This window comes from Clavispora lusitaniae (genome assembly GCF_014636115.1).
Source record: "Clavispora lusitaniae strain FDAARGOS_655 chromosome Unknown tig00000038_pilon, whole genome shotgun sequence".
NCBI classification, from domain to species: Eukaryota; Fungi; Ascomycota; class Pichiomycetes; order Serinales; family Metschnikowiaceae; genus Clavispora; species Clavispora lusitaniae.
Window position 1 is genome coordinate 1 of NW_027093976.1, and position 27000 is coordinate 27000.

A 27000-nucleotide genomic window follows, 5' to 3' on the forward strand; every position below is an offset into this window, starting at 1 on the left:
TCAGTACCTCCCTAAAGAACATCAGTACCTCCCTAAAGAACATCAGTACCTCCCTAAAGAACATCAGTACCTCCCTAAAGAACATCAGTACCTCCCTAAAGAACATCAGTACCTCCCTAAAGAACATCAGTACCTCCCTAAAGAACAAGAACATCAGTACCTCCCTAAAGAACATCAGTACCTCCCTAAAGAACATCAGTACCTCCCTAAAGAACATCAGTACCTCCCTAAAGAACATCAGTACCTCCCTAAAGAACAACAAGAACATCAGTACCTCCCTAAAGAACATAAAGAACATCAGTACCTCCCTAAAGAACATCAGTACCTCCCTAAAGAACATCAGTACCTCCCTAAAGAACATCAGTACCTCCCTAAAGAACATCAGTACCTCCCAAAGAACATCGTACCACTTCACGTTAAGAATGGTTTGCTGTATATTCCAATTGTTCTCTTCCTTTAATTTCCGGGTTATCTTAACGTCTACGTGTGAGCAATGGTTGTAAACTGACTGTATTGTCTCAGAGACCTTCTCATCTGGCTTTCAGTTTCTACACACGCTTGCATCCAATCAAAATCTTCAAGTGCGATGTAAGGTAAATATCATGGGGAACTGTAGGTTATTTGAGCCAGCCACATGGATTATTTCAATGGACTAGGAGTCAATTCCTTGCTAACTTGATTTATTGGAGGGCTACTGCACTACGATTTACGAATTATCCATCCATACGCATATGCACCTTCATACACTCCAATTGACCACGTCAGTCGCCACTTTTTGCCTTGATAAATAGAGACAATTTCCTTGTTTCGATAATTCAATATCTTTCTCTATCATCATGGATATCCTTTTCTACTGTATTATGTTCCTCATCAGTTCGATTCCTTATCCTTTCATTTTGCGTTTACTGCACCCTTGGAATCGCGTCGGCTTTTGCTTGTACGCATTGTGGCACTTTTCATTCATGCGGGTTGGTTTAAAAAGGCGTTATGGAGACTAGTTATACAGTCTTATGGACTGAAGTTGCATGAGAAGGAACACAGACGCACAATTGGGTCAAACAAAAGTCTATATCAGAAATAAATGCCGCTTGTTCCATTTCGTAAACCATAAAGCTGTTTGGGGCTTCGTGGAATTCATGATCTGCTTCTTAATTATTTCATTGGCTGAGCGAACCCCGATTCTATTTTACTTTTTAACTGCATGATCGATTAAATTTAAATCTTGCGTATCTTCAATTTGTTCGCAATTTCCACTTTTTGGAAATTTTTCCATTGTGACTTAAGTTGGCCCATGCCAAAATAGTTAGCTAAGTGGTGTCTACATTATCAGAGTCTTCGCTGATAATAGTTACCATCAGATGCCCTTCGGGACTTTTGCAAACGTGTTTTCTGACTTTGACGAACTATTGTCGCACGATACTTCGAAGTCTAGAGTTGGCAACACAATCATTCTGATGGTTCATACCTAAGAGCGAAAACCACCATGTGCGAAAGGCACAAACGACAATAGACTTTTCAGTTTGCAAATATGTGCCTGAAGATCCAAAGAATACGATTATTGAATAAAGCTACATTTAGTAGAGTGGTTTTCGTTTGAGTGATATGTTCACGAGTCTGCTATGAATTACTTAAGTCTTCACAATGGATACTGCTTCGTTCGCTAAAGCCATGTAGCATATTGTCACTATTTCTTTATTTCGCTGAAGAAGTGTCACTATGGAATGAGACTGGGGAGATGCCGATGGAAGTAATTCAGACTTCCGGACCCTCTTTTTTGGCTTGTATCTTCTTTGCTTTCTTCATCAGTTCATGCTTTCAATACTTATAACTCAGCGCCTTCAAATGAGAGAGTAAGGGTAATAATGTTGCCGAAGAGCATTGTGAGATCATGTTAACTGATAGTTTCGCTCCTAGTAAATGTGTATACGTACTGTGTTTATCTCAAGTTTGGATCGATTACTAGTGTATATTCACAGACTCTTGGTTTCTGAATCCGTAGGGAAGCCAGGTTCTTGTACAGTGTATGATATAGTTGAGACTTGACTCATTTGTCGGAGTTCGTTTGTACACCACCCAAACCCGATACTTTAGTCAGGTCTTGATAGCTGAGTTTCACTGTGGCTGGATTACTCAATCTAATTCATGACCAAAGAAGTCAAACAACGTTAACCATAAATTCTATCTATTTCATTGTACACGTTTATAAAGTTAAAGCTGAGCCTTGGTAACGTCAATAGGTGCTGGAAGCCTCTTTTGTTCCTTCTCCTCATCGAAAACCGTAGCCTCTCCGGCACTGTTAAAAGTGTTGTAGCCCCAGTTACTGTTGTTGTAAAATAAGGCTCTGTTGTAAGGGGTCAAGTCAGTTCCATCATGGAGCCTTTGGACTAAGTCTGGGTTTGAAGTGAAGTATCTCGCGAAAGCAACAAGGGTTTTTCCGTCAGAGACATCCTCCACGAGAGTGTTGAATTCGGGAGCATCGTATGTGTAGTTTCCTGCCTTAATAAGAATGCCCTTCCACACAGACTTGGCAAACGAGTTGTCGCCGTAGATGTTCTCCGGTGAAATATCGCCGCCGCCTCCAAATCTAGGCTCCACAATGGACACATAGGCGATTCTCTTTCCTGCCCTGGCCCTGTTCTCAAGCTCGCCCAAAAAGTGGCCAAACTGCGCCACTGGACTGACTTCGCCCTCCTCAGCAAGAATGCCTTGGAACTTGACCCATGGAGAAATACGGATGGCCACTCTGTCGGCGCCAATCTCCTCGATCAACCGGTCAATGATTTCCAAAGCCAATCTTGATCTGTTTTCGATCGAGCCTCCATACTTGTCAGTTCTGCTGTTAGCACTGACTTGGAAAAACGTATCCACGAGATATCCATGTGCACCATGGACTTCAACATAGTCGACGCCAGCAGCAACTGCATTTTTGGCAGTATTCACAAAGTCATCCACCAAATCTTCAACCTCCAGCGTAGTAAGCTCGTGGACTGGGTTTCCGGCGGCCTCTGCGGCTTTTCGGGACTCTTCGCTTTCGTACAGAGCAGTTGGAGCGATCAATGGATACCCAGCCTCTTTTGTCGCTACCGGGTCAGCCACACGGCCCAATGGCCAAAGCTGCATCGACACTCTCGATTTGTTGGCGTGAATCTTATCTGTGATCTTCTTCCACGCAGCCACATGCGATTCAGTATAGATTCCTGGAACGTTTTCGTAGAGACCGGTTTTGGGCGACAAAATGGTGGCTTCTGTGATCACCAAGGAGCCGGGAAACTTGGTACGGTCATCATAGTACTTGTACTGGAGATCCGAAGGTGTGTGGTCAGGAAGCGCTCTTTTTCTGGTGGTGGGAGCATACACTATTCTGTTGCTCAATTCGTGTTTCCCAACCTTAATAGGCTTGAAGACATCGGTGTTTTTTAAGGCTTTCACTGCGACCATTGCTTTGTGATTTTCTACTAGTTCGGAAGAAAAACGCTACACTTTGGTTGTCTTTAAGTACTGTGGAAATCAGGTGAGGTTTCGAGCACTGTGGCACGAACGTTTGATTTGTAAGCCCGAATGTGTCCATTCTGCACAGAAAAGGACACAATTATCACCAAATCATGTCTTCTTAATCCCGCCGTTTGACAATATAAGCAGGACCTTATGTGGAAAGGAGTATATTACTAATATCTGGGTGCCATGGATTGGAATGGAAATAAGACGGGTGGAGTTAAAATCCGCTCGTAAGCTTCTACGCTTATCCGCAGGGTCTTAGCGTTTGACATGTCGGAAATTTCTATACATGTCCGACCGCTTACCAATCCTTCCAATTTGCACGTACCAGGTGGCACAAATCACGACGGCATTAGTTTATTATGTATTGTACTAGAATTTAACCTACAGACTATATCAGCCGATAAGACGACTGCGACTTCAAAAGATTGGGAAGTTGCGCATGAGAACTTACAGGCTAGTATTTCTTAAAGTGAAGTCCTGATTTACCTATGTATTAGTGAGTTTCGTTAAAGTATTCGAATGCATAGATGAAAAGAGCAGAAATGCAGGGTATTGAAAAGAAAATCACCAGTAATGTGGGTGCAAAAAATTTGCTCATTATCAAATGAGGTTGGAAAATAAAAGATGAAAAGTTTCCCTCATATGCGTACATAAATCGTCCTTCGGAAGTCATCTCTGTGACTAGCATCAAGTTGGAATAGCGACATCCTGATACCATACCAAGGCATTCCTGTAGCAAGTTCAGGAAAAGGTCGAGTGTCAACTGCATTTCTCCACTCAACAACTGCTCTCTAAACTTTCAAGGCGGCAAATTAGGAATATCAGTACAAATGGCCCCGTTCTGTTTTAATGTCGTCATCAGTAGATCGTTATCGTTAGATTGCCAGCATGCTCATGTACTCTCACCGCTCATTTCTCCATATATGCTTTGATTTCCTGCAAGACGCTTGATTTCATCTTGTAGCCATGTTCGTTTGGGTCAGGAAACGCTCTTTCCTGGACGTCGGTTTTGTATTGTGCCACGGCAGCTGTGGCCTGGTCAAAGAAATTCATGTACTGTTTGACAAACTTAGCAGGCGCTTTGTCGTTCATTCCTAGCATGTCGGCCAAGACCAAAACTTGACCTGAAACACTTGGACCTGCGCCGATGCCAATGGTGGGCACATTGACAGAGGCCGTGGCCAACTCGGCCAATTTGTTGGGAACACACTCCAACACGATGGAAAAAACGCCTGCTTCCTCAAGGGCCCGGCAGTCGTCCAAGATCTCCTTTGCCCGCTCAAAACTGCCTCCTTGCACTTTGTAGCCGCCAAAGGTGTTATGTTTCTGCGGCGTCAAGCCAACATGGCCCATCACAGGAACTCCAGCACCCACTATTCTTCTGATGGTGGGAGTAATGTCTTTTCCTCCTTCGATCTTGACCGCCTGCACCCTGGCTTCCTTGACAAGCCTGATGGCAGTCTCGACTGCCTGGGAGTCTGAAAGTTCAAACGTGCCAAACGGCATATCTGCCACTAGGAAAGACGTGCTGTTTCCTCGGGTCACAGCACGGGCATGGAAAATCATCTCCTCGAGCTCGAGCTCGTTCGTGTCCTCGAAGCCAGACGAAACCATGGCAAAAGAGTCGCCCACCAATGTGATGTCTATGCCGCTTTTTTCTGTGATTCGGCCCGTAAGGGCATCCCAAGCCGTGGCTACGGAAATGGGAGTATTTTCCGCATAAAGCTTTCGAAGATCGGTGAGTGTGGTTCTTTTAGGAGCATTGTACGCCGACCAGCAACGCGAAAGAGAAGAAAATCGCTTGCAAAACACAAGTCGGCCTGCTGTGGACATTACTGGGAAAGGTAAAGCTTTGCACCCATCTAGTATGGGTGTGGGATGTACGGGTGTCGGAGCTCTTCCGATGACAAGGTGAGGCTAGGACGGGATAGTAAGATGATTACTGTGTATTTAGTACTAGAGGAACTTGGGAGCAGTGATGGTACTTCAGTTTTTTGCTTTTCGTTTTTGTTTGGGTGTTTTTCGATTTTTGATTGCATTTTTGCGTTAGCTACTTTACAGTTTTTCGCCTCTTGTGAATTAGTAGCGCATAATAGTGGTGAGATGCGCAGACTTCATAATCATACCCAAGACTCATCGAGATAGCAAATTCTTTTGAGAGAGATTCAAGACTAGGATTGCTTGAAAATCGACAAGATTGAGTCGCTGCATAAGTGAGAAAGCAAACACATAATGCCTGAACACATGTCTAAGCTACATATTGCCAGATACGGCTAGATATTGCTGAATACAATATTGCTGGAGACATTATTGCTGGATACATTATTGCTCGATTGCTAAACATTGAGAAGGGATATGCTAGATGCATGAACTAGATAGATACTCTAGATTGATACTGTAGAGCATCAATTGTCTCATTCAAGGTGAGTCTTTCACTTCTAGAAAACTCCGGCCTGCTTATTAAAGCGGATAACGGCATGCTGTCTGCACACCATCCGAGCAACATAAATTGGCCTCCGGACCCACCTTTTTCTCTTCAACACAAAATGCCTTGCATAGATGACTCCTTTCACATGAACCACACCTGTGTCCGTATCAAGGACCCAAAGGTGACGGTTCCGTTCTACGAAAAATACTTTGGCATGAAGCTCGTCAACCACTTTGAGCTCGACGGATTCACATTGTATATGTTGGGATACCCCACGGCAAAGAACGTCAACTGGGCCGACAGAGAAGGTATTTTGGAGTTGTGCCACAACCACGGTGTCGAACACCAACACGACTACCAGTTGAACAACGGCAATGGCGAGAAGTTCCGTGGTTTTGGCCACATTTGTATCACGGTGGACAACATCCAAGAGTGCGAGCAAAAGTTGCTTGCCGACGGGGTCAAGTTCCAGAAGAAGTTGAGCGACGGCAGACAGAGCAACATTGCGTTCTGCTTGGACCCCAACGGCTACTGGATCGAGCTTGTCGAGCACGGTGAAGGAAAGCAAGCTGGCACCACCAACACCGAGACGTACAAGTTCAACCACACGATGATCCGTGTCAAGGACCCACAAAAGTCGTTGAACTTCTACCAGAAAGTTTTGGGCATGAAGCTTTTCAGCAAGCACGACCACGAAAACGCCAAGTTCACCTTGTACTTCCTTGGCTACGACCACAAGGACACATTCAAGGCCGGCGAAGCAGAACGTGGCGACCAGCTCAAGAGACAAGCGCTTATTGAACTCACGCACAACTGGGGAACGGAAAACGACGACTCGTTCGAAGGTTACCACAACGGAAACTCGACCGAAAACGGCGCCATTCAAGGATACGGCCACACTTGTGTTTCGTGCGATGACGCGGCAAAGTTCTGTCTGGAGATTGAGGCGGAGTTTGGCGACTCCGTTACCTGGGCTGTGAAGTGGAACCAGGGTGCCATGAAGAACTTGGCCTTTATCAAAGACCCCGATGGATACTCGGTGGAGATCATTCCAAACAACATTTTCCACGACTGGGTTGACGGCAAGCCTCCTCTGCGTCTTTGAGTAGTAGAAGAATAGAAGTTTGATGTTGGAGTACTCATTGTACGAGGAAGCGAGAACATCTTCATGATGCAAATCTGTTACTAATGTATATATTACAATTAGAAAGTCAATAATACAGTTTAAGAAGATGCAAACGTAGTACTATAAATGCGAAACCGGCCCCTACTAATTTATGAATGAGCTGTATCTACTAGAACGATTGGATATGCTATCTGCTATCGCTATAGCACACATAAAGTAGCACATCTTTGATTCCCGATTCGTACTGTCTCCTTCATACATAACTCACAATTATATCAAGTCATGCTGGCCAGGATAGGTTGTCTCCTGCTACAGTTATCGCAGTCAATGACAGTCTTATCAAAAAACGAATTGTTCTAAAATTGTGCCACGAAAAAAAATTGCCTGGAAATCAATAACTCCTCCATCGCCCCATACACCACCACAAATTTGCCGTCTTCAAGTAAAGCCGTCATCATCTTGGGTTGCATTGCCCCATGCCACAGTGGATTTGTCAGCGGGCGTGCGGGCGCCAATAATCTTTAGTGCCGCACGGCCACTCCGGTCCCGCAATCAAATGCTACTATATATATTGCTCGGGTTCATGTTCTACGCCTTCAAACGCTTCTTTTTCGCAACTCCAACCATGGCATCTGCTCAAACAAAAGAAAAGGTCCAGGCCTTGATCAAAAACAAGCCTATTTTCATTGCTTCCAAGTCTTACTGCCCATACTGCACCAAGACCAAGAACACTGTCGCTTCCATTACTAAGGAGGCTTACATTTTGGAATTGGACAACGAGGAGGACGGCGCCGAGATCCAGGACGCTTTGTTTGAGATCACCGGCCAAAGAACCGTGCCAAACATCTTCATTGGCGGCGAGCACATTGGCGGCAACTCCGACTTGCAAGCCTTGCAGTCGCAGGACAAGTTGGAGCCTAAGATCAAGGCTGTTTTGTAGAGGTATAGGAATGAATGTCTATGAGAGAGATTAACGTAGAAGAGGGTAGGAGGGTAGAGGAGGGTAGAGGAGGGTAGAAGAGGGTAGGAGAGGGTAAGGTCAGTCTCTAGTTGAACAAATCATGTCAGATAAGTTCACCGTGGAAGTGTGGCCGTTCCGAGACCTCGGTGTCTTCAGTCGTGGAGACAGACCCCCATTCTGTAATTTCAATAGAGTGGGAAAGCAATTGTTCTAGCCCTTTCTTGCGCCATCAGCTCAAATGTCTACGCTTAAGATGTCTAGAGCTTAAGTGATTACCGAATGGTTTCTTCTCTAAAAAGATAGACCTATCAGACACTCTTGCTATTCAATTTAGAAGACCTGTTCAGACAATCTTATAAATCAATTTATCGTAATGTGAATATTGTCAAGAATGTGGTTATCATAGACTGCCTTGATAGTCTGTTTTGCTTGAAGGATCCATCAACTAACGCACGGAACATATTTAGACAATAGCCAGAGGAACTAAAAAGACTAAAGTACCAGCAAATCTTGTGCCACAGTTACTCCAAAATTGGTTCTTTTCCACTTTTGCCAAATCATGAATTCTGCAAACATTCCATGTGCCTCATGTCTTATCGAAATGCGCATTCCGGGTTTTCCCAGGATTCCCCAACTTTCCTGTCTTCTCCACGTCTCATTCTTGGAGACGCAACGAAAGGCAATTGCGGGCTACCAAGACACGTGCGAGCTGCAACTACAAGAGGCACGAATAGACTTCGACAAACATAGACGACGCCAAAGAAATAGACTACGCATAAGTCTTCACTATTATCCCGGAGGTACAGTCCCGAGCACATCCACGCCTAAGGATTGTTGATCCAAGCTATCCGATTAGGGCAGATAGATTCCCAGATAGACTGCCGGACACAGTGACAGCCACAACTTCTGATAGGCTGATTCACTAATTGACTGACGACCTATAGATATAGACTGACTGACCGACAGATCGACTGACTGACAGATTGACAGATCGACTGACTGACTAACCGACTAACTAACTGAGTGAGTGACTGAGTAACTGACTGAGTAACTGACCAACTGAGTGACTCTGAGTGCTGAATACTGACTCTCGTAACTACTTCACAGGCGCATTCCAATTGTATCGGCCACATAGACATCCCATGTCCCGGTCACCTCGCCTTGTGCGGCACCTATCCGACTCCGTCACGTTTACGGCGATCGGCGAAAAGAATTTCCGCCTCCGGGTTCCACTATTGAAAAGTCCCTCGCATCTTGGCCACCACTCTTCTCGCGGAAACAGACGAACAAACGAAGACCGCTATTCAGCCGCGGTTATGGACCTAGACAGTCCTGTTTTCGCCTTTGGCGTCTATGACGGCCACGGCGGGCTGCAGTGTCTGACTTTTTTGCGTGATCACTTGGCCAAAGTCATTGAAGAAGCGGGGCTGCTAGTGGAGGACGACACGGCTCGACAGGAATTGATTCGCAACTACGCTAAAAACATCGGCGGCTACTGGAAGCGCTGGTACAAGCACCGCAATGAAAACTTGAAACGCATGCAAGAAAGCACGCCTCAGGTACAAAAATTGGCCAATCTCAGCTGTGCCGACGACTTGATGTCGCGGCTCCCTTTGGCGTTTTTGCAAACAGACTATCGCTTTTTCAACGAGGACGACAATGCTCTGGGATCCACTTGTCTGGCTGTGTTCTTGCACACACTCACTGGAGGAAACTACTTTGAGCGCAACAGTGTGTCCAAGTTGACTGTGGCACATGTGGGGGACACACGGGCCATTCTAGTTGACCGCAACGGCTTTGCCCATGCCCTTACGTCACCACACCACCCGCTGAACCCAATGGAAGCGCGTCGGTTGAGAAAATACGCCGCCAACTTTTTCATGACGGATTCGTTTGGAGAAGAACGCTTCGTCTCGCTCGCTAACACTCGTGCTTTTGGCGATCTCGGCTTCAAACAGATGGGCGTCACGGCCGAGCCGGATGTGTCGCAGTATATTATTGGCGATGCCAGCGCCATCAAGAAACTTCTCTCTCCGGAAGAGGTGAAATCGTGTACTGTTGGGGGACAGGGCGGAGACGAAAGTTTTCTAGTGCTCTGCACCGATGGTGTTTCGAACGAGATCACAGACCAGGAAATCGCCGACATAGTCATGGCGAACTACAATCTCCGCGGGCTGCACAAGGCGACGCCGCAATTTTGTGCCGAAGAGGTCGTTCGGTTCGTGGATTACGTGGGCGGTGACGACAACTCAACATGCATGGTCATACGGCTCGGAGGGTGGGGGCTGTGGCCGGTGGTGGACCGCACAGGGCTGTTGCGCCAGGAGCGGTTGAATGCCTATACTCCCAGAGACCGGGGGTAAATAACATCATATCTTTTGCCTAAGACAAAGACGGCTACAAGAAGGAAAAAAAAAAAAATCCATGTTTGGTTATCGTGCTCATGCTACCGTTATCCATCTGAAGGCACTGCTCCATGGATGAGACGAACCAACTGCGTAGATTGACCTACGACACGACTGAGCTGGCGAAAGAGCTGGCTACAGATCTGGCGAAAGAGCTGGCTACAGATTTGGCGAAGCTTCGGCTGCAGATCTGGAGCTCCCGCCTAACGCTGGCTAACATCCGCTATAGATCTGCTAAAGATTCTGACAAACGATCAGTCTAGAGCCTACACTTCCTCTCATTACTTCTGTATTGCATATGTACAAGAAACGCCACGGCCAGCCCATGGCACATGTCCCCTAGTTCTTCGAGTACTTGTAGGTGAATCTCTTCCGCGTGGGCGCAAACTCGCCCAACTTCGAGCCCACCATCTCGTCCGTCACTTCCAACTCCACATACTCTTTTCCGTTGTGCACCTGGAACTTCAAGCCCACAAACTGGGGTAAGATGGTGCAGCTTCTGGCGTTTGTTCGGATGGGTGTGCCGGTTTTGATGGCGTTTGCAATGGGCAACGGAACCACGTGAGGCCCCTTCCACGCCGACCGACCCTTGAGAAGTTGAAATGCAGCTCTCATGAGATTGTGGGAACACAGTGAGGCTCCAAATTTTCGCTGAAAAACCTAGTGGGTTTGGGTTGGCGCGGTCACGTGCGCCCGCGCACCTGGCTTCACCATCGCATCAACCTCATCTCGGAGAAACCAGTCATGTTTGCCCAGAGGTTTGATCCGGCGGCGGTTGGGGCGGCCGATCCGGCCAAAAAATTGTTTAGCCGAAAGAGGAAGGCCAGTGAAATGGAGAAGAAAGATGAGAGCGAAAAGGAGAGCGAAAGTGAGAGTGAAAGTGACAGTGAAAGTGAGAGTGAGAGTGAAAGTGAGAGTGAGAGTGAAAGTGAGAGTGAAAGTGAAAGTGGAGACAATAAAAATGAAAGTAGCGGTGACAGCGACAGTGATAGTGAAAGTGATAGCGATAGTAATAATGACAGCGACAGCGATAACGGCCAACAAATCGACTCCGAGAAGTCACAGACAGAATCTATAGAGGCGATGGAGGTCGATCAAACAGGCTCAGGAACCTCGGAAGCGCCTGAACCTGAAACTAAAGACAAGGACGTTTCAAATGACCCGGACTACGTTTCCAAGCACTCGGCGATTTTCCTGAAGTTCAAGAAAGCCGCACAAACTGCCCATGAGTCGGAAGAGGAAGAGGAAGAGGAACAAGAAGACGCCGTCGAAACCCAAGATTTGGCGCCGTTGCCGCAGCCTGAACTACCCTCCGACGCAAAATTAGTTTCAACCGATACTCACAAGAACAACCTTGACTGGTTGGCTACTCCCACTTTCATCGACCCAGAGCTCAAACAACCATTTGAAGAGCTTGGAGTTACTGCGCCCGTTCTCAAAAACCTCCGTGCCATGGGGTTTTCCAGTGCATTCTCTGTCCAAGTCGGAACACTTAGATTGATAATGGAGGATATTCGTCGAAACAGACTTGCCCCCGACTTTCGAGGTGACCTCTTGGTCAATGCGTCTACAGGTTCGGGTAAAACTTTGGCGTATCTGATTCCTGTCATCGAAGCCTTGTATGACCGCGTTGTTCCTCGCGTCCGTGCAATCATCTTGGTGCCCACAAAGCCTTTGATCACACAAGTATCCCAGACGCTCCGAGACCTTTCGAACGGAACGACTTTGTCCATTGTCAGTTTGACTAGTGATTTGTCCATCAGAGAGGAAGGCATAAAAATTACCACTAACATTCCCGATGTCATTGTGTCCACCCCAGGTAGATTGGTGGACCACTTGCTCAATGGCTCTATTTCCTTGGAGGCACTTCGGTTCTTAATCATTGACGAAGCGGACAGATTACTCAATCAGTCGTTTCAAAACTGGAGCAATGTGGTGGTTTCAAACTTGGAAAAATGGGTCGACCCGGCATTGAACACCAGCAACATATGGAGACTACAGACACAGAAAATGATCTTCTCGGCCACATTAACCACAGATGCCGGTAAACTTTCGTTGTTGAAGTTCAACAGCCCTAGATTGCTTGTGGTCAATAACTCCAAGCAGCTTGTGCGCGAGATGTTCTCTGTTCCAGTTAAACTTCACGAAAACCGCCTCAGGTTCACCTCAAGCAAGACTGCCATCAAACCACTTATACTTGCCAAGTTCATGATGCAAGCAAACAAGCTTTCGTCTGTGCTTGTCTTTGCCAACTCGAACGATGCTACTCTTCGGTTGTCGAAAGTGTTGCAGAATCTTTTCAATAAGTTGGTTCCCAACAAAAATATTACAGTTGCATATATGAACTCCACCAACAACGTTGCGTCGGTGCGAGGACGCCTTTTGAAAGACTTCGCTGAAAAGCGTGTTCATGTTTTGGTGGCTACGGACTTGATCGCTCGTGGTTTGGACATTTTGTCCATCACCGATGTCATCAACTACGACTTGCCCAACTCATCTCGTGAGTATGTTCACAGAGTGGGTCGTACTGCAAGAGCAAATAATGAAGGTAACGCATACACCTTGTGTTTCGGAAAAGGGGAAGACACTTGGTTCCAGAAGATCATGGCAGATGTGGGCAGAAGCAAGCCGATCGAGGAATTGGATGAGAGTCAGGAAATGCTGGTTGACAGTGCGGATCAGCAGATTTTCGAAGAGGTCATGGCGGCGCTTTAGTGTTAGCATATATACAAAATAGATTTAGAAGCCCTAGTTGAAGAAATAGGATGTAAATCTGTAGTGGACAGAGAGAAAAATCATTTGACAGGATATCCTTGAAATGATAGTTAGAAGATGTGAGGCTTGACAGGAATAAGAATTGGACTGTCTCACATTCCCTATGGTTTATTTGCCTAATATACTACGCAATCTTAAGCATGTTAGGAGAGAGAATCAGGTCACGTGCAAGACATTGAATGGATCATATGACGTGCGGTCAGGAGACGCGCGCGATCACGAGATATAAAACTCGGGGTTATACCCTGGGGGGAAGTCCAAGTAAGATTAACATAAGTTAGGATAGTTAACAAGTTACGAAGTATCTTTATTGAATCCGTAATTCTTACTCCCCTCAGTATCTTATATTTTATTATTAAGATCATACCAAAACTGTCCTTACAATTGGTAGCGCCGCAACAACGATTCTAGAGGAATCCATCATCAGTCAATCATGTCATCCACTACGGTCACCCCCGACATTCAACAACCTGTTACCACTGGAAACAGAAAGATCCCTGAGAAGAGGATCCCCATGTTGACCTACAACACTCCAGAGGTAGCGAAGTTGTTTCAAACTTGGATCGACATCATCAAAGAGATTTCAACAACAAAGAAGTTGACTAATGAAGAAATTATCGAATTGGTAGATAACCATTGCGAAGAAGAACTTCAAGAAGCATTTCGGACGTACCGAAACCTGAACACGTTTGAGTTAGGGTCTTTCGCCGAATGGCTCCTTAAAAGCAATGGAATAGAGAAACGTTCGCGTTCTCCATTCTCAATTATGAATGACACGCTTCAGGATATTCCTGCAGGTACGTGGCAACACTATTGTGACCAATGGAGAAGAAGAAGGAACCAACTCTACGGAAAGGATCAGACTTTGACAATCGACGATTTGTACCAGTATGCTTTCATTGAAGCAATCAGAGATACTCAGCTCCAAGGCCTTTTGAGGAACCTTGACCCTCGACCAGCGACGGTCAGCGAGTTGGTCGCTCAAGCTGAAATCTTAGCGAAGCGGTACAAGATCCCTATCGAAAGGTTAAACCGCTCTGTGGTCAAACCACACCAGTTGTTCCAAATCAAAGAAGGAAACAAGGATGCGTCAACCGCGGATAGAGGACGTAAGAGATTCAGGGAGAAACGTTACCCGACGAACAAGGAAAGTAACACCACCCAATCAAAACCTTTTAAAAGAAAGCAAGGTTACCGCTTCTCTCACTACAAAAGAAGTTCCAATAAGGATTATCTGAACCAAGATGCTGACAAAGAACAGCCAAAAAAAGACCAAAGCTGGAAGGAAGCTATGTGAACGATCGTTTCAGCGACAACTTAAGAGTTCAACGAATAGCGGTTGAGCAACAAGAACGAAAGAAGAACAAAACAATAGACCTTTCGCAGGCTCCCGATTTGCCCATAAAATATGGCACATTAGATGATTTCATGATCCCTGTAACCGTGAATGATAAATCATTTCCCGGAGTTCTCGTCGATTCAGGCTCACCCCTTGATTTCATCGACCTCGACACGGCGATCGAACTAAAGGCAGAATTACAAGCACTTGCTAAGCCTAGCACACTTACCTTCGCTAAGAAAGGCGAAGTCGACCTGGTAACACACAAGGTTACCCTTAAACTAGAAATGAATGGTTACATTGAGTACAGACCCTTCGTGGTTTATCCAAACCTTCATGATAAGATCCTATTAGGACGCCCGTTCATCATCGACCATCACCGGCGACTCGGACTTATACATCCGCTGATGCAACTCCGGCCAAATCAAACCGTGATCGAGAACGACACGAAGTACGAAGACATTAGTCTCGCAGAACTCGAAAGAGAATGTAAAAAACATAATAATGTTATACTGACTCTCCTTGTGCAAAGGATTGAGTACGACGAGGATGCACATCCAGGCATAGTCCCTGTTGATTTCGACCTAAAACGTTTTGATGACGTTGTAACGGACGCGTTACCCGCAGGTCTACCTCCTGATAGGAAGGTAAAGCATCGAATTACTCTCGTCCAAGGTTCTACCCCGCCGCACCGACCTCCGTACAGATTGTCACACAAAGACAAACAGGAACTATCTACGCAGATTGAGACTCTATTGAAAGATGGACGAGTAATCCCGTATGGTTCCCCTTATGGAGCACCCGTGATCTTCGTGCACAAGAAAGATGGTACCAAACGCTTGTGCGTGGACTATCGTGCATTGAACTTGATCACCATTAAAGAACGATTTCCGCTACCCTTAATTGATGATATCTTTGATACCATTCAAGGTGCGAAAGTCTTCAGCTCCCTTGATCTTCACTCTGGGTACCACCAAGTGGCAATCGCGGAAGAGGATTACGACAAAACTGCGTTCGTAACGCCTTACGGTCAGTACGCGTGGAGAGTAATGCCTTTCGGTCTAACGAATGCTCCGGCTACGTTCCAAAGACTTATGAATGAAATATTTCACAAGATTCTCAACAAGACCGTGGTTGTCTATCTAGACGACATCCTCGTTTTCTCGAAAACGCAGAAGGATCACAAGCGCGATTTAGAAGAGGTATTTAAAATCCTCCGAGCAAACAATCTCATCGCTAAAAGAAGGAAGTGTTACTTCTTCCAAACAAGGTTGAATTTCCTTGGACATGTGATCAGTTCGGAAGGAATTTCCCCGAACGAAGACAAGATAAAAGCCATAAGAACTTGGCCAATCCCGAAATCAAAAAAGGAGGCATTAAGCTTCTTGGGATTGACGACATATTATCGTCGTTTCATTGAGAAATACGCTCATATCGCAGCTAGTCTATACGACTACACCGCTGAAAAAACTAAATGGACTGAAGAACAGACAAGACTGTTTAACGAGCTCAAGGACAGATTAGTTTCTGCTCCTATATTAATATTACCAGATCCAAAGCAGAAGTATGTCGTTTACACTGATGCAAGTGATCGCTGCATCGGTGCCGCCCTACAACAAACGGATAAACATCACAAACTTCTTGGAGTCGTTGCATACGAGTCAAAGAAACTCAGTGGAGCGCAATTAAATTACCCGGTACGCGAAAAGGAATGCTTAGCAATTCACTACGCCCTTAAGAAATGGCAACACTACTTAAGTGGGACAAACTTCATCGTATACTCTGACCACCAGTCCTTGAATTATATTCGCACGACACCCCATCAGAATCCACGTATTTTACGTTGGTTAGAATTCTTCGCACGGTTCGACTTTGAAATCAAATACATTCCAGGACCCAAAAATGTGGTCGCTGACGCTCTTAGTCGCCAACCTCAAACCATTCATACGGTAAATCGAATCGGCTTACTAGAAGAACCTGACGTGTTGAATTTGGAGGTCATGAAGGAAGAATACATCAACGATCACCAGTTCGTCGATGTCTACAAAATCTTAATCGAAAAGCAACCTATTGACCCACAATTAAAAATACAAAACAAACTTCGCAAGTACACCGCATGCGATGGCCTTTTACGCTACGCCATCTCCACGCACGACAATCCACGACTATGCGTTCCGATCGGGGTTGTGCGTCGCCTCCTATTACGACAAGCACACGACGCGGATTTGAACAATCACCCCGGGGCATTAAAGATGTGTGAGACCTTGAGCAGACAATATTACTGGGCCAACATGCTCAAAGACTGTAAAGCTTACGCGAGAACATGCGAAGTCTGTCAACTAACGAAAACTGCCACACAATCTCCATACGGCTTAATCATGCCAATGCCCGTCCCGCAACAGCGATGGACAGAAATATCAATGGACTATATCACAGGTATGGAAAAGTTAAAGAACGGAAATGAAAAGGTCTTAGTGGTCGTCGACCGCCTTACCAAAATGGTACACCTTATTCCGACCCCGTTAGAACTCAATACTAAAGCACTTTTCAATATATTTATGAAAGAGGTTGTCCGATTACACGGAATACCAGAAGCAATAACATCTGATCGAGATCCGACCTTTACCAGTCACATGTGGAGTGTCTTCTCACACTTCCTAGGGATCGACAGACGAATGTCTACTGTCAACCACCCACAAACGGATGGACAGACGGAAAGAATGAACCGAGTGGTAGAACAACAAATTCGCGCCCTACGACTCACGCACAGTGACCTCAACTGGGAAGAACTATTACCTATTGCCGAGTTCGCAATCAATGGGTCATATCAAACAACCATTGGTACTACACCTTTTTTCGCTAACTACGGATTTCACCCTCGTGTTCACTTCAAACTTCCGTCTGATGACGACGTTTCGCTCGACGAAACCATAACCTTAAATGCTAAAGACGTTCTACGATCACATACCACTGTACTTTACCAAATTCGAGAGAATATGGCACAGGCCCAAGACAGCATGGAAAGACATGAAAATCGCCACCGACGTGAATTGATCTTACACCCTGGTGAGCTAGTGGCTATCAAACGCAAACATCTATTTCGTCTGGACTCTCAAACCAAATGGTTACACCCTTACGTTGGACCGTTTACGGTGGAACGACGTATCAACGACAACGCGTACGAAATCAGGCTCCCACCTGATATGCCAACGCACCCAGTCATTAACGTCGAAAATCTTAAACCATTCCTCGAACGAGACCACGATGTTTTGCACATACCGCCATACTCACCACTTGATTTAGATCAACGAATCAACGACATCACTGAAATTACTAAAGTCGACGATTTGGGAATCTTCATACACGTACGCTGGAAACACTGTGATCCTGTCTTGACCACCAAAGTTCATATTGCTGCCTATCGAAAGATAGCCCGTGAGAAACGCTGTCAACTCGAACAAGCGTACAATCACATGAAAGAACTAGACAAACAGTTTCATTCTGAACTCAGTTGGGATACACCTCCGGACAGAGGCCCAACACCTCCGCCAACAACAATGCCTACGCGCAGGCTTCCATCAATCCATGAACCTGCTATCGATCGAGGACGACCGAGATCTAGGAGGGGGAGAATGTTAGGAGAGAGAATCAGGTCACGTGCAAGACATTGAATGGATCATATGACGTGCGGTCAGGAGACGCGCGCGATCACGAGATATAAAACTCGGGGTTATACCCTGGGGGGAAGTCCAAGTAAGATTAACATAAGTTAGGATAGTTAACAAGTTACGAAGTATCTTTATTGAATCCGTAATTCTTACTCCCCTCAGTATCTTATATTTTATTATTAAGATCATACCAAAACTGTCCTTACAATAGCACGAAAGCCCTTTGAGGGATCCATATGTCGATTACACACCGTTCAATGCCTCTAACTCCTCTCTTAAAAATCCATGCGGCACCGAAAGCACTGGTTCAGAAAATAAGGAAAATCCCTCAAGCGCCGTAACCTGCAATACCCCACGCGGATTATTACCTACCCCACCCAAAAGGGAAAGAGCATGCATACACACGCGTCTGAAATCCGGATAGCAAAGGTGACACCTAGGCATGACATGAATAGTGATCACCGCCGTTACACACTTCGGAGTCGCCAGAAGAAACTGTCGTAAACATGCCAAGACAGGTGATTTGACTCGTAATCGAAAGAAAAACACGCCACCTACTTGGTGCCTTAAAGCCGTTAGTGCCCAAAAGTCATCCGATAATAACTCGTAGACAAACTTGAGGTAAAGTTTTGAGCGCATGCCTGAAACCTTGTCTGAACTCCGCAGGATGTGAGCCAGCAAATGAAGCCAGTCACTCGAAACGGACCTTCATGCACAGCGCAAACATCTAAACATAAAATCTTACTAACAAAAAGCTAAAACACTAAAAAAAGAACTGCGTATTATCGACAAGGAATAAACAGCAAATATTCCGCTCAAACAATCTTTACTATTAAAAGCCCAGAGCCATTGTGCGGGGGCTGGGCATTCTCTTTTAGCCTAATTTCGCTTGTTTATGTCCTGTAAACGGACCCAATTCATCTCCTGGTGATCAATTTAGCCGTAATTGTGCCGCGTTTCATGAACAGGTTATATTTTTATCGCTCAAAACGATCTAGTGTTACCTCTAATCACTTGAGTGTATTCGCTAAGATGAACCTCTCATCCATTGTAGACCCACAGGTGATCACGACAGTCACGCCATCAGTTCTCAAAACACATTCACAAGAGGTTCATGCTTGCCGTTAGAATTCCAGATAGACTATTCAGTCCGAGGGTTTGGAAAAAGATGGGCCAAGATTCTTTTCCAATAGACTATTCAAAGCTTATCTATAAGAGATTAATTAGTAGCCTACAACTCGTATTCCCTATGTACTATGTCTATTTATAAGGAAGTACACAATCTTCGAGGACGTTATATTCATGATTCATTTAAAGACTTTTGACTATACATGCGCCTTGGGCAGGCTTGGAAACAACAATGGCAGAGCTCAACTCTTCCTCACTAATTCCTGGGAATTGCTTTTTGTAGTACTTCTCCTTGATGGCCTCAATTACTTTAGGCAAACGGTCTACTGTAGTCAAGTGAACAACAGAGCCTCCGAAACCAGCACCAGTGACTCTGGAGCCGTAAGTTCCGTTAGCACGACCCAACTCACAAAGGGCATCGCAGCCTGGAGCAGACGCATTGTTGTACTCTCTGGTAGAGACCTGCGACTCGTCCATCAATTTACCAAATTCTTCGAGGTACTTTTCCGAATTACCATCAAAGTGGCGAGCAAGGGAAATGGTTTGAAGCACTCTCAACGAATCAGAGTAAACGTGTCTGCTTCTTTTGTAGAGACTAAGCTTTTCGTAGCTCACTGGGAAGCGGCTCAAGTACTTGGCCTGGAACTCTTCCAACGAGAGTCCTACAGCCTCAGCTGCCTCCTCTGTGGTGAACTCCTTCTTTTCTGAGTAGATAGACTCCACGAGATCAAGCATGCGTGTAAGACGGTCAATGCCCATCTCAATATCCTGCCCGTCCCAAGCAGACTCGCCCAATTTCTGCGTGAAGTACGCATCGAAGGAGCCTCTCAACGTGGCAGTGTCCAAGTTAGAGTCTGGGCTCACCTTCAAGCCAAACTTGCGTGCAATCAACTCAGCGGCCACAGCAACCTCCACGACACGTAAATTGTAGTTTTTAGGGGCAGTTTCAGTCTTGTTAGCGGTGATCAACGAGTTCGTGATCAAGAAAATTGTCTCTGGCTTTGTTTCGGGAAGCTCAAAGGGTGTTGATTTGAGCGCAGGCTTGAACAGAATCAAAAGGACCTTGTTTGGCTCGCCGTTGACAGAAGCACACTGGTCCATTCCACCGTTGTTCAACCCAACGTAATGTTCACACACCACGGTGATTCTGGTGAGATCTTCTTTGGTGATTTGCTCTACGCCATTGACATGCAAAATTGCCAAGGTAGCGCAGATACAGAAAGCAGCAGAAGAAGATAATCCTCCGCCGGTAGGAACGGTTCCATCGAACAAAGCTTTCAAGCCTTTCAATGGCTTCTTTCCGCCGTCCAAAAGATGCGCATACTTCTCAAGAATGAACTTATGCGCCACAATGGCGCTGCACTTGAAGTAGCTTCCCCACGAGAGATTGTTCTTGTCAATCTCGACAACAGAGCCGTCTGCTGGGAAAGAAAACGATTCACTGGAGAACTTTGGGTCGGTGTTGTTGATGGTGACCGAAGAGTCGCCAGATGCCACGAACGGCGCAATCACATCGACCTCGATGGCCATAGGCAAGACCGAAAAGTGGCAATAGTCTATGTGTTCACCAATCAAGTTCACTCTTCCTGGAGCTCTGGCTATGAGCAGAGGCTTTTCGCCATAAAGGTTGGCGAACTTGGCTTCGACCGCTTTGTAGCGGGCAAGTTGCACCTTCTCGTTGGAGTAGAAGGCGACATTATCGACAGTGGGTACCAAAGACATTGTTTTCAAGAATTTTGAAGATTTCAGAGGCGGTGGGGGGACAGTTGGTCGAAATTATACCGTGAAAACGTCATGAGACCTTGTTTCGTGGTCCGAAGAGCCAAGCACGTCGCATCCCAGGTGCTGCATGAAACCTTATGCATGCATGCTAAAAGAGTACGGGTGGCGCTCCATGCAGACGCATCTCCCGTCCGGGGCCCCACGTCAATGTGCATACCCCACATAGCAAAGGTGAAAAAAAATGATGCCATATGCACGAATTTGTAGCACGCGGCTGCATTCCTTCTCCTTTGGGGGCGCCCATCCATATTAGGAAGGTTCCATTGGAGAGGCGCCATGACCAAAGTACGAGGTGCTGGATCACCTTACGCTAACTGAAGTAGCGGCAAGTTCCGGTATATTTTTACTTGGGCTTCCTTCCTTTGGCTTTGTCGCTTTGCTACTTTCCTCATACAACTTGAAACATGCAAAAATACATTTTGGTCACTGGCGGTGCTGGCTACATTGGATCACATACGGTTGTGGAGCTTATCCAACACGGCTATAAAGTTGTCATCGTTGACAATCTCGTCAACTCCAGTTACGACGCGGTTTCTCGAATCGAGTACATCGTCAAACAACCCGTTCCGTTCTTCAATGTCGACATTGGAGACTATGAGGGCCTTCTCAAGGTTTTCCAGTCTTATGACATTGGCGGAGTGATTCACTTTGCGGCATTGAAAGCTGTGGGCGAGTCGACAAAAATCCCATTGGAATACTACGAGAACAACGTGGGCGGAACCATTACCTTGCTCAAGGTTATGAAAAAAGCTAACGTGAAAACCATTGTCTTCAGTTCTTCAGCCACCGTGTACGGAGATGCCACCAGATTCGAGAACATGATTCCCATCCCAGAGCATTGCCCTAACGACCCAACGAACCCATACGGAAAGACAAAGTACATCATCGAAAACATCTTGAAGGATGTGAGCACAGCAGACCCTACTTGGAGAGCGGCAATTTTGCGCTACTTCAATCCGATCGGCGCTCATCCATCTGGTCTCATTGGAGAAGACCCATTGGGCATTCCCAATAACCTTTTGCCCTACTTAGCACAGGTTGCTATCGGCAGAAGAGAAAAACTCTCCATCTTTGGCAATGACTACAATAGCCATGACGGAACTCCAATCAGAGACTACATTCATGTGGTGGACTTGGCCAAGGGTCACATTGCTGCTTTGAGCTACTTGAACAAAATCGAAGAAGACAAGGGACTCTACCGCGCCTGGAACTTGGGAACAGGAAAGGGCTCCACTGTTTTCGACGTTTACCATGCCTTCTGCAAGGCTGTTGGACGCGAATTGCCATATGAAGTTGTTGGCAGAAGAGCCGGCGATGTCTTGGACTTGACGGCAAACCCAACACGTGCCAACACAGAACTTCAGTGGTCCACAACCCTCAGCATCGAAGATTCGTGCCGTGACTTGTGGAACTGGACCACCAAAAACCCTTTTGGATACCACACGGAAGGCTATAGCTGGAAGCTTTTCGGAGACGAAAGCTCGCACCAGAGCAGATTGCACACGGTTTCGTTTCCAGAAGCAAAGGTTGAGTTCTCTATTGCAAACTACGGAGCTACTATCCAAAGCATTAAAAAAGACGGACACCAATACGTGGCTGGGTATGACGATCTTTCCGGTTACAAGCAGGCACTGAATCCATTTTTTGGCGCCACTATCGGAAGAGTGGCCAACAGAATCAGCAATGCTGAGTTTTCTATTGACGGATCCAAGTATAGTGTCTCCAAGAACGAAAATGGCACCAACTGCTTGCATGGTGGTGAGAACGGATTTGACAAGAACTACTTCTTGGGCCCTATTGTCCGCAAAAACGAGAACAACGACATTACATTAAGCTTCGTCTATGCCGAAAAAGATGGCTCCAACGGCTTCCCGGCTGATTTGGTCACTTATGTCAACTACACCGTGAACTCGTCTTCTTTCCAAATCGAGTACGAGGCCGAGATTCCACAAACATCTTCAAGTAGTGCCACTCCAGTGCATTTGACTAACCATTCATACTATAGAGTGAGTGACAACAACACAATTGATGGAACTAAAGTGAAGTTGGCCACTAGCAAGACTTTATCCTTCAAGAACCAATTGCCAGACGGCAACTACTCTAATGCTACCGAGAAAGTTACTTCCGGTCTTGTACTTTCTGCGAGTGATGTATTTGACAATTGCTTTGTATTGAAGGAGAAAAACTGGAGATTGGATACCAGAGACGAAGAGCTCCTCCAATTTGCTGAGGTTTCAGACGAAAAAAGCGGAAGAAGCCTCAAGTTTTCCACCACTGAGCCCGCTTTCCAGTTTTACACTGGAGACGGTGTGAACACAGAAGGTTACGATGCTAGGTGTGGTCTCTGCTTAGAAGCGGGAAGATTCACTGACGCTATCAACCATTCTGAATGGACGTCGCAAGTTCTTTTGAAGAAGGGCGAGAAGTACGGTTCTCTCTTCAAGTGTGATTTTCGTTAGACAAACGAACAGTTATAAAAAAGCTTATCCAAAACTATGACGGCTGCTTTAGCCCTAATGCAATTTTCTACACAAAAATACATGCTCGATTAATGAATTTGATGATGTAAGTCGATCTACTATTATAACTTCGTTGCACGATGCGAAGTTGCTTCTTGCACAAGCTGCGTTATGCCTTCTTCCAACGAAACTTGTTGGCGCCAGCCCAAGGCTTTTACTTTTGATGAGTCGATCGCATATCGCTTATCGTTGTAATTGCGATCCTTCACAAACCTAATGTATTTGGAGTAGTCAGTGTTTTCTTGTCCAAACCTGATCCGCATATACGCATCGATGATCATTTGCACAAATCGAATGTTCAGAATCTCATCAGCAGTGCCAATGTTGAATACAGGCAACTCTCCTTCCAACAGGTGAGTTTTCTTCAAAATCACGTTGACTGCACGGACAAAATCGAATACATGCAAGTACATTCTCGTGTACTCACCCAGGCCATGCAAAGGTATGCGCGATTCAAGGGCAAGTGCATCCAGGGACAGACGCACCTTCTGCAATTGCGTCAAGCATACAGACACTAGCTTTTCGGGAAACTGGCGTGGCCCATACACGTTATTAGGTCGGACAATGGTGGCCGCCACTTGGAAAGACTTGACGTACGCGCCTATTATTAGATCACAAGCTGCTTTGGTGGCCGCGTATGGGCTTGTCGGTTTTAATGCACTTTCCTCGGCCGAACTTTCCCACGGCTCTTGTTCACCGTATACTTCGTCCGTGGATACATGTACAAAGCGTAATTTCAGGCGCAATTCAGGCCGCCGCTCAAAAAGGTGTCGTAAACACTCGAGCAAGTTTTGGAGGCCAACAATGTTGTTGGTGGTGAAGTAAAGTGGGGCATCGAATGAGCGGTCCACGCATGTCTCAGCCGCAAAGTTGAGGACGGTGGTGATGCGGGAGGATTCCCAGTCCTCAACCAATAATTTGTGAAGAAGCTCGTAATCCTGCGCAAGGTCCCACTGTAGAAAACGAAAGTTCGGGTTCCGAAGTGCTCTTTCGATATTTTTAGTCAGATGATAGCACGCATAGGAAAGCTTGTCGATACACACAACTTTGTGGTTTGGGTACTCTTGCAATAGCAAGTCCACCATGTGCGAGCCCATAAAGCCCGCACCTCCAGTGACAAGAAACGTTGCGGACATGGCTTTTCTTCGATTGTTCGCAGTGCGCGGTGGCTGAATTTTTAGGGTCAGAGGGCGCCACGAGGGGAAAATGCAGAGTGCGGGGCGGTTGCAGGAGCTCGAATAAAAGATCTTTCGATGTACACGCTTGACGGCATTTAAGCCTGGGCGCCCTGGGCGCCGCACTAACGGGGTCAGTGATGACGTGGTTCTTGCTTATTTTTTTCTTGGCCCGTTAAGGGTAAAACGCACCGGTGCGTGGCGCACTCGAGGTTGCATTGCCGGTACATGTAGAACCACCCCAGCTCCCTTGCGCATATTTAGACGCCGCACACACGCACGTTCGCCACACCCTTCCTAACGGGACCGAGCCATCTGCCTCACGTAACTCATCCCAACGCCAATTTAAAACGGTGCTAAGAACGTTTCCTCCAGCGCCAGAAATGTCCTTCAGTTTCACCGACCACTCTCATCGCAGATACAATCCGCTTTCTGACACCTATGTCCTCTGCTCGCCCCACAGAGCGAAAAGACCCTGGCAAGGTGCCCAAGAAGAGGTGAAGAAGAACACCCAGCCTGAATACGATCCCAAGTGCTACTTGTGCCCAGGTAACACCCGTGCCGCCAACGGGACTAACCCAGCTTACACCTCCACCTATGTGTTCCCCAACGACTTCCCCGCAGTGCAGTTGGATCTGCCAGACTACAATGCGCAAGAGGAGGAGAATGAAGACGCAGCCAAAAAGAGATTGTTCCAGGTGCTGAGCGTGAAAGGCAACTGCTTTGTGATCTGCTTCAGTCCCAACCATGCTCTTACAATCCCGCTTATGGAGGAGAAGGCCATCAAGCAGGTTGTGGACACCTGGCAAAACTTGTACTTGGACACGCAGAAACAGCTGTTGCTGGGCCAGGCGCCATACAAGTACATCCAGATTTTCGAGAACAAGGGGCTGGCCATGGGCTGTTCCAACCCACATCCGCACGGCCAGGCATGGTGCTTGGATGTGGTTCCCACCGAAGTCAGCCACGAACTCAAGAACATGAGCAAGTATCTCTCGTCGAACAAGTCGCACTTGCTTGGCGACTATGTGCGCTTGGAGTTGGAAGAAAAGACCCGTATAGTGTGCGAGAACGACTCTTTTGTTGTGGTTGTTCCGTTCTGGGCTTTGTGGCCCTTCGAGACTCTTTTGCTTGCCAAAACCCATTTGCGCTCGCTTGCAGACTTCCTGGACAAGAACAAGGAGGATCTTGCGTCCATCATCAAGACACTTACTACGAAATACGACAATCTTTTCAAAACGTCCTTCCCCTACTCCATGGGCTTGCATCAGGCACCTTTGGTGGCCTCGGAGGAGGAGAAAAACAGCTCGTGGTTCCACATGCACTTTTATCCTCCACTTTTGCGGTCTGCGACAGTGAAGAAGTTTTGCGTGGGATTCGAGATGTTGGGCGAGGCCCAAAGAGATCTCACAAGCGAGCAAGCTGCCGCTCGTCTCCAGGATTTGGACGGTACCACCCACTATACTGCTACGCTTGAATGATTTTTATACCTTGATAGAACTAAGCGTCAACCAAGAAGTTTAGAAAAGTAATTATACGTGAAGAAAGACCAAACACTGTAGAATCACAATGTTTCGGAGAAGGTGCATCAAAGTCCTGCCTAAGCTTCGGAGTCTTCATTTCTCCGCCGAGCACCGATACTAGGCAAATGAGCCCACATCTGCGGGAAAATCCAACTTAGCCAATTCGCTTCCTTAGCCCCACATGGCCACAACGGCAACTCTCAATTGAATCTGCTTGCACATATGGAAAAAAAATAGCGGCATCATCATTGCACCGAGATAACAAATAAGTTGATCTCATCACCACTTGAAAGTACGAGCTTCACATCCGGTTCTGAACACTTATCATGCGGAAGGCACACTGGCGTAGGGACAAAAAGAAACGAAGCGGAGTACGAGAGGCACAAACGACAAAGTGTAACAGGCAAAACCCCCCGTCTAGCACAAACTGCACGAACTGGCTTACTACAACCATTTACGAAGACAATATCCCCAAAAGTCTGCTACGATATCTGCATACTTACTGATGACATGAAATGACATATATTATATACCTGATGGTCTCCACTTGAGTTCAACCTGGGGCATAATACAACCCCACTTAACGAACTGTAGGGAAGACTATTCCACTTAGCCGCACAGCATTAGATGTTTTGGAGATACGCCACTGCGAACAGCGTCTGCGTATGTATCT

At 46.3% G+C, this 27000-nt stretch overlaps 13 protein-coding genes across 13 annotated transcripts; 8 read left to right on the forward strand and 5 right to left on the reverse strand. All coding sequences in view use genetic code 12, as the record gives it.

The window, feature by feature from the left end:
- Positions 1–2208: 2208 nt before the first annotated feature.
- Positions 2209–3438, reverse strand: FOB63_001139 (alkene reductase; the record flags this gene model as incomplete). Its single annotated transcript, XM_066102132.1, has 1 exon — positions 2209–3438. One exon carries the CDS (start codon positions 3436–3438, stop codon positions 2209–2211), a length of 1230 nt encoding a protein of 409 aa, XP_065958435.1.
- Positions 3439–4407: 969 nt separating this feature from the next.
- On the reverse strand, positions 4408–5331 carry FOB63_001140 (3-methyl-2-oxobutanoate hydroxymethyltransferase; the record flags this gene model as incomplete). The annotated part of the gene is made up of 1 exon (XM_066102133.1): positions 4408–5331. The coding sequence occupies one exon, from the start codon at positions 5329–5331 to the stop codon at positions 4408–4410; it is 924 nt and encodes a 307-aa protein (XP_065958436.1).
- Positions 5332–5975: 644 nt separating this feature from the next.
- Positions 5976–7031, forward strand: FOB63_001141 (lactoylglutathione lyase; the record flags this gene model as incomplete). Its single annotated transcript, XM_066102134.1, has 1 exon — positions 5976–7031. The coding sequence occupies one exon, from the start codon at positions 5976–5978 to the stop codon at positions 7029–7031; it is 1056 nt and encodes a 351-aa protein (XP_065958437.1).
- Positions 7032–7677: 646 nt separating this feature from the next.
- On the forward strand, positions 7678–7992 carry FOB63_001142 (glutaredoxin; the record flags this gene model as incomplete). Its single annotated transcript, XM_066102135.1, has 1 exon — positions 7678–7992. One exon carries the CDS (start codon positions 7678–7680, stop codon positions 7990–7992), a length of 315 nt encoding a protein of 104 aa, XP_065958438.1.
- A 1163-nt stretch (positions 7993–9155) lies between these two features.
- Positions 9156–10376, forward strand: FOB63_001143 (PP2C family serine/threonine-protein phosphatase; the record flags this gene model as incomplete). The annotated part of the gene is made up of 1 exon (XM_066102136.1): positions 9156–10376. The coding sequence occupies one exon, from the start codon at positions 9156–9158 to the stop codon at positions 10374–10376; it is 1221 nt and encodes a 406-aa protein (XP_065958439.1).
- Positions 10377–10757: 381 nt separating this feature from the next.
- Positions 10758–11033, reverse strand: FOB63_001144 (S19 family ribosomal protein; the record flags this gene model as incomplete). The annotated part of the gene is made up of 1 exon (XM_066102137.1): positions 10758–11033. One exon carries the CDS (start codon positions 11031–11033, stop codon positions 10758–10760), a length of 276 nt encoding a protein of 91 aa, XP_065958440.1.
- Positions 11034–11162: 129 nt separating this feature from the next.
- FOB63_001145 (DEAD/DEAH box helicase family protein) lies at positions 11163–13133 on the forward strand (the record flags this gene model as incomplete). Its single annotated transcript, XM_066102138.1, has 1 exon — positions 11163–13133. One exon carries the CDS (start codon positions 11163–11165, stop codon positions 13131–13133), a length of 1971 nt encoding a protein of 656 aa, XP_065958441.1.
- A 493-nt stretch (positions 13134–13626) lies between these two features.
- On the forward strand, positions 13627–14490 carry FOB63_001146 (uncharacterized protein; the record flags this gene model as incomplete). The annotated part of the gene is made up of 1 exon (XM_066102139.1): positions 13627–14490. One exon carries the CDS (start codon positions 13627–13629, stop codon positions 14488–14490), a length of 864 nt encoding a protein of 287 aa, XP_065958442.1.
- Positions 14491–14621: 131 nt separating this feature from the next.
- Positions 14622–18203, forward strand: FOB63_001147 (Reverse transcriptase (RNA-dependent DNA polymerase) family protein; the record flags this gene model as incomplete). Its single annotated transcript, XM_066102140.1, has 1 exon — positions 14622–18203. One exon carries the CDS (start codon positions 14622–14624, stop codon positions 18201–18203), a length of 3582 nt encoding a protein of 1193 aa, XP_065958443.1.
- Positions 18204–19511: 1308 nt separating this feature from the next.
- On the reverse strand, positions 19512–21050 carry GAL1 (galactokinase; the record flags this gene model as incomplete). Its single annotated transcript, XM_002618790.2, has 1 exon — positions 19512–21050. One exon carries the CDS (start codon positions 21048–21050, stop codon positions 19512–19514), a length of 1539 nt encoding a protein of 512 aa, XP_002618836.2.
- Positions 21051–21514: 464 nt separating this feature from the next.
- Positions 21515–23569, forward strand: GAL10 (bifunctional UDP-glucose 4-epimerase/aldose 1-epimerase; the record flags this gene model as incomplete). The annotated part of the gene is made up of 1 exon (XM_002618787.2): positions 21515–23569. One exon carries the CDS (start codon positions 21515–21517, stop codon positions 23567–23569), a length of 2055 nt encoding a protein of 684 aa, XP_002618833.2.
- Positions 23570–23691: 122 nt separating this feature from the next.
- GAL102 (Gal102p) lies at positions 23692–24765 on the reverse strand (the record flags this gene model as incomplete). The annotated part of the gene is made up of 1 exon (XM_002618786.1): positions 23692–24765. One exon carries the CDS (start codon positions 24763–24765, stop codon positions 23692–23694), a length of 1074 nt encoding a protein of 357 aa, XP_002618832.1.
- Positions 24766–25187: 422 nt separating this feature from the next.
- GAL7 (UDP-glucose:hexose-1-phosphate uridylyltransferase) lies at positions 25188–26285 on the forward strand (the record flags this gene model as incomplete). Its single annotated transcript, XM_002618785.2, has 1 exon — positions 25188–26285. The coding sequence occupies one exon, from the start codon at positions 25188–25190 to the stop codon at positions 26283–26285; it is 1098 nt and encodes a 365-aa protein (XP_002618831.2).
- Between the last annotated feature and the right edge of the window lie 715 nt (positions 26286–27000).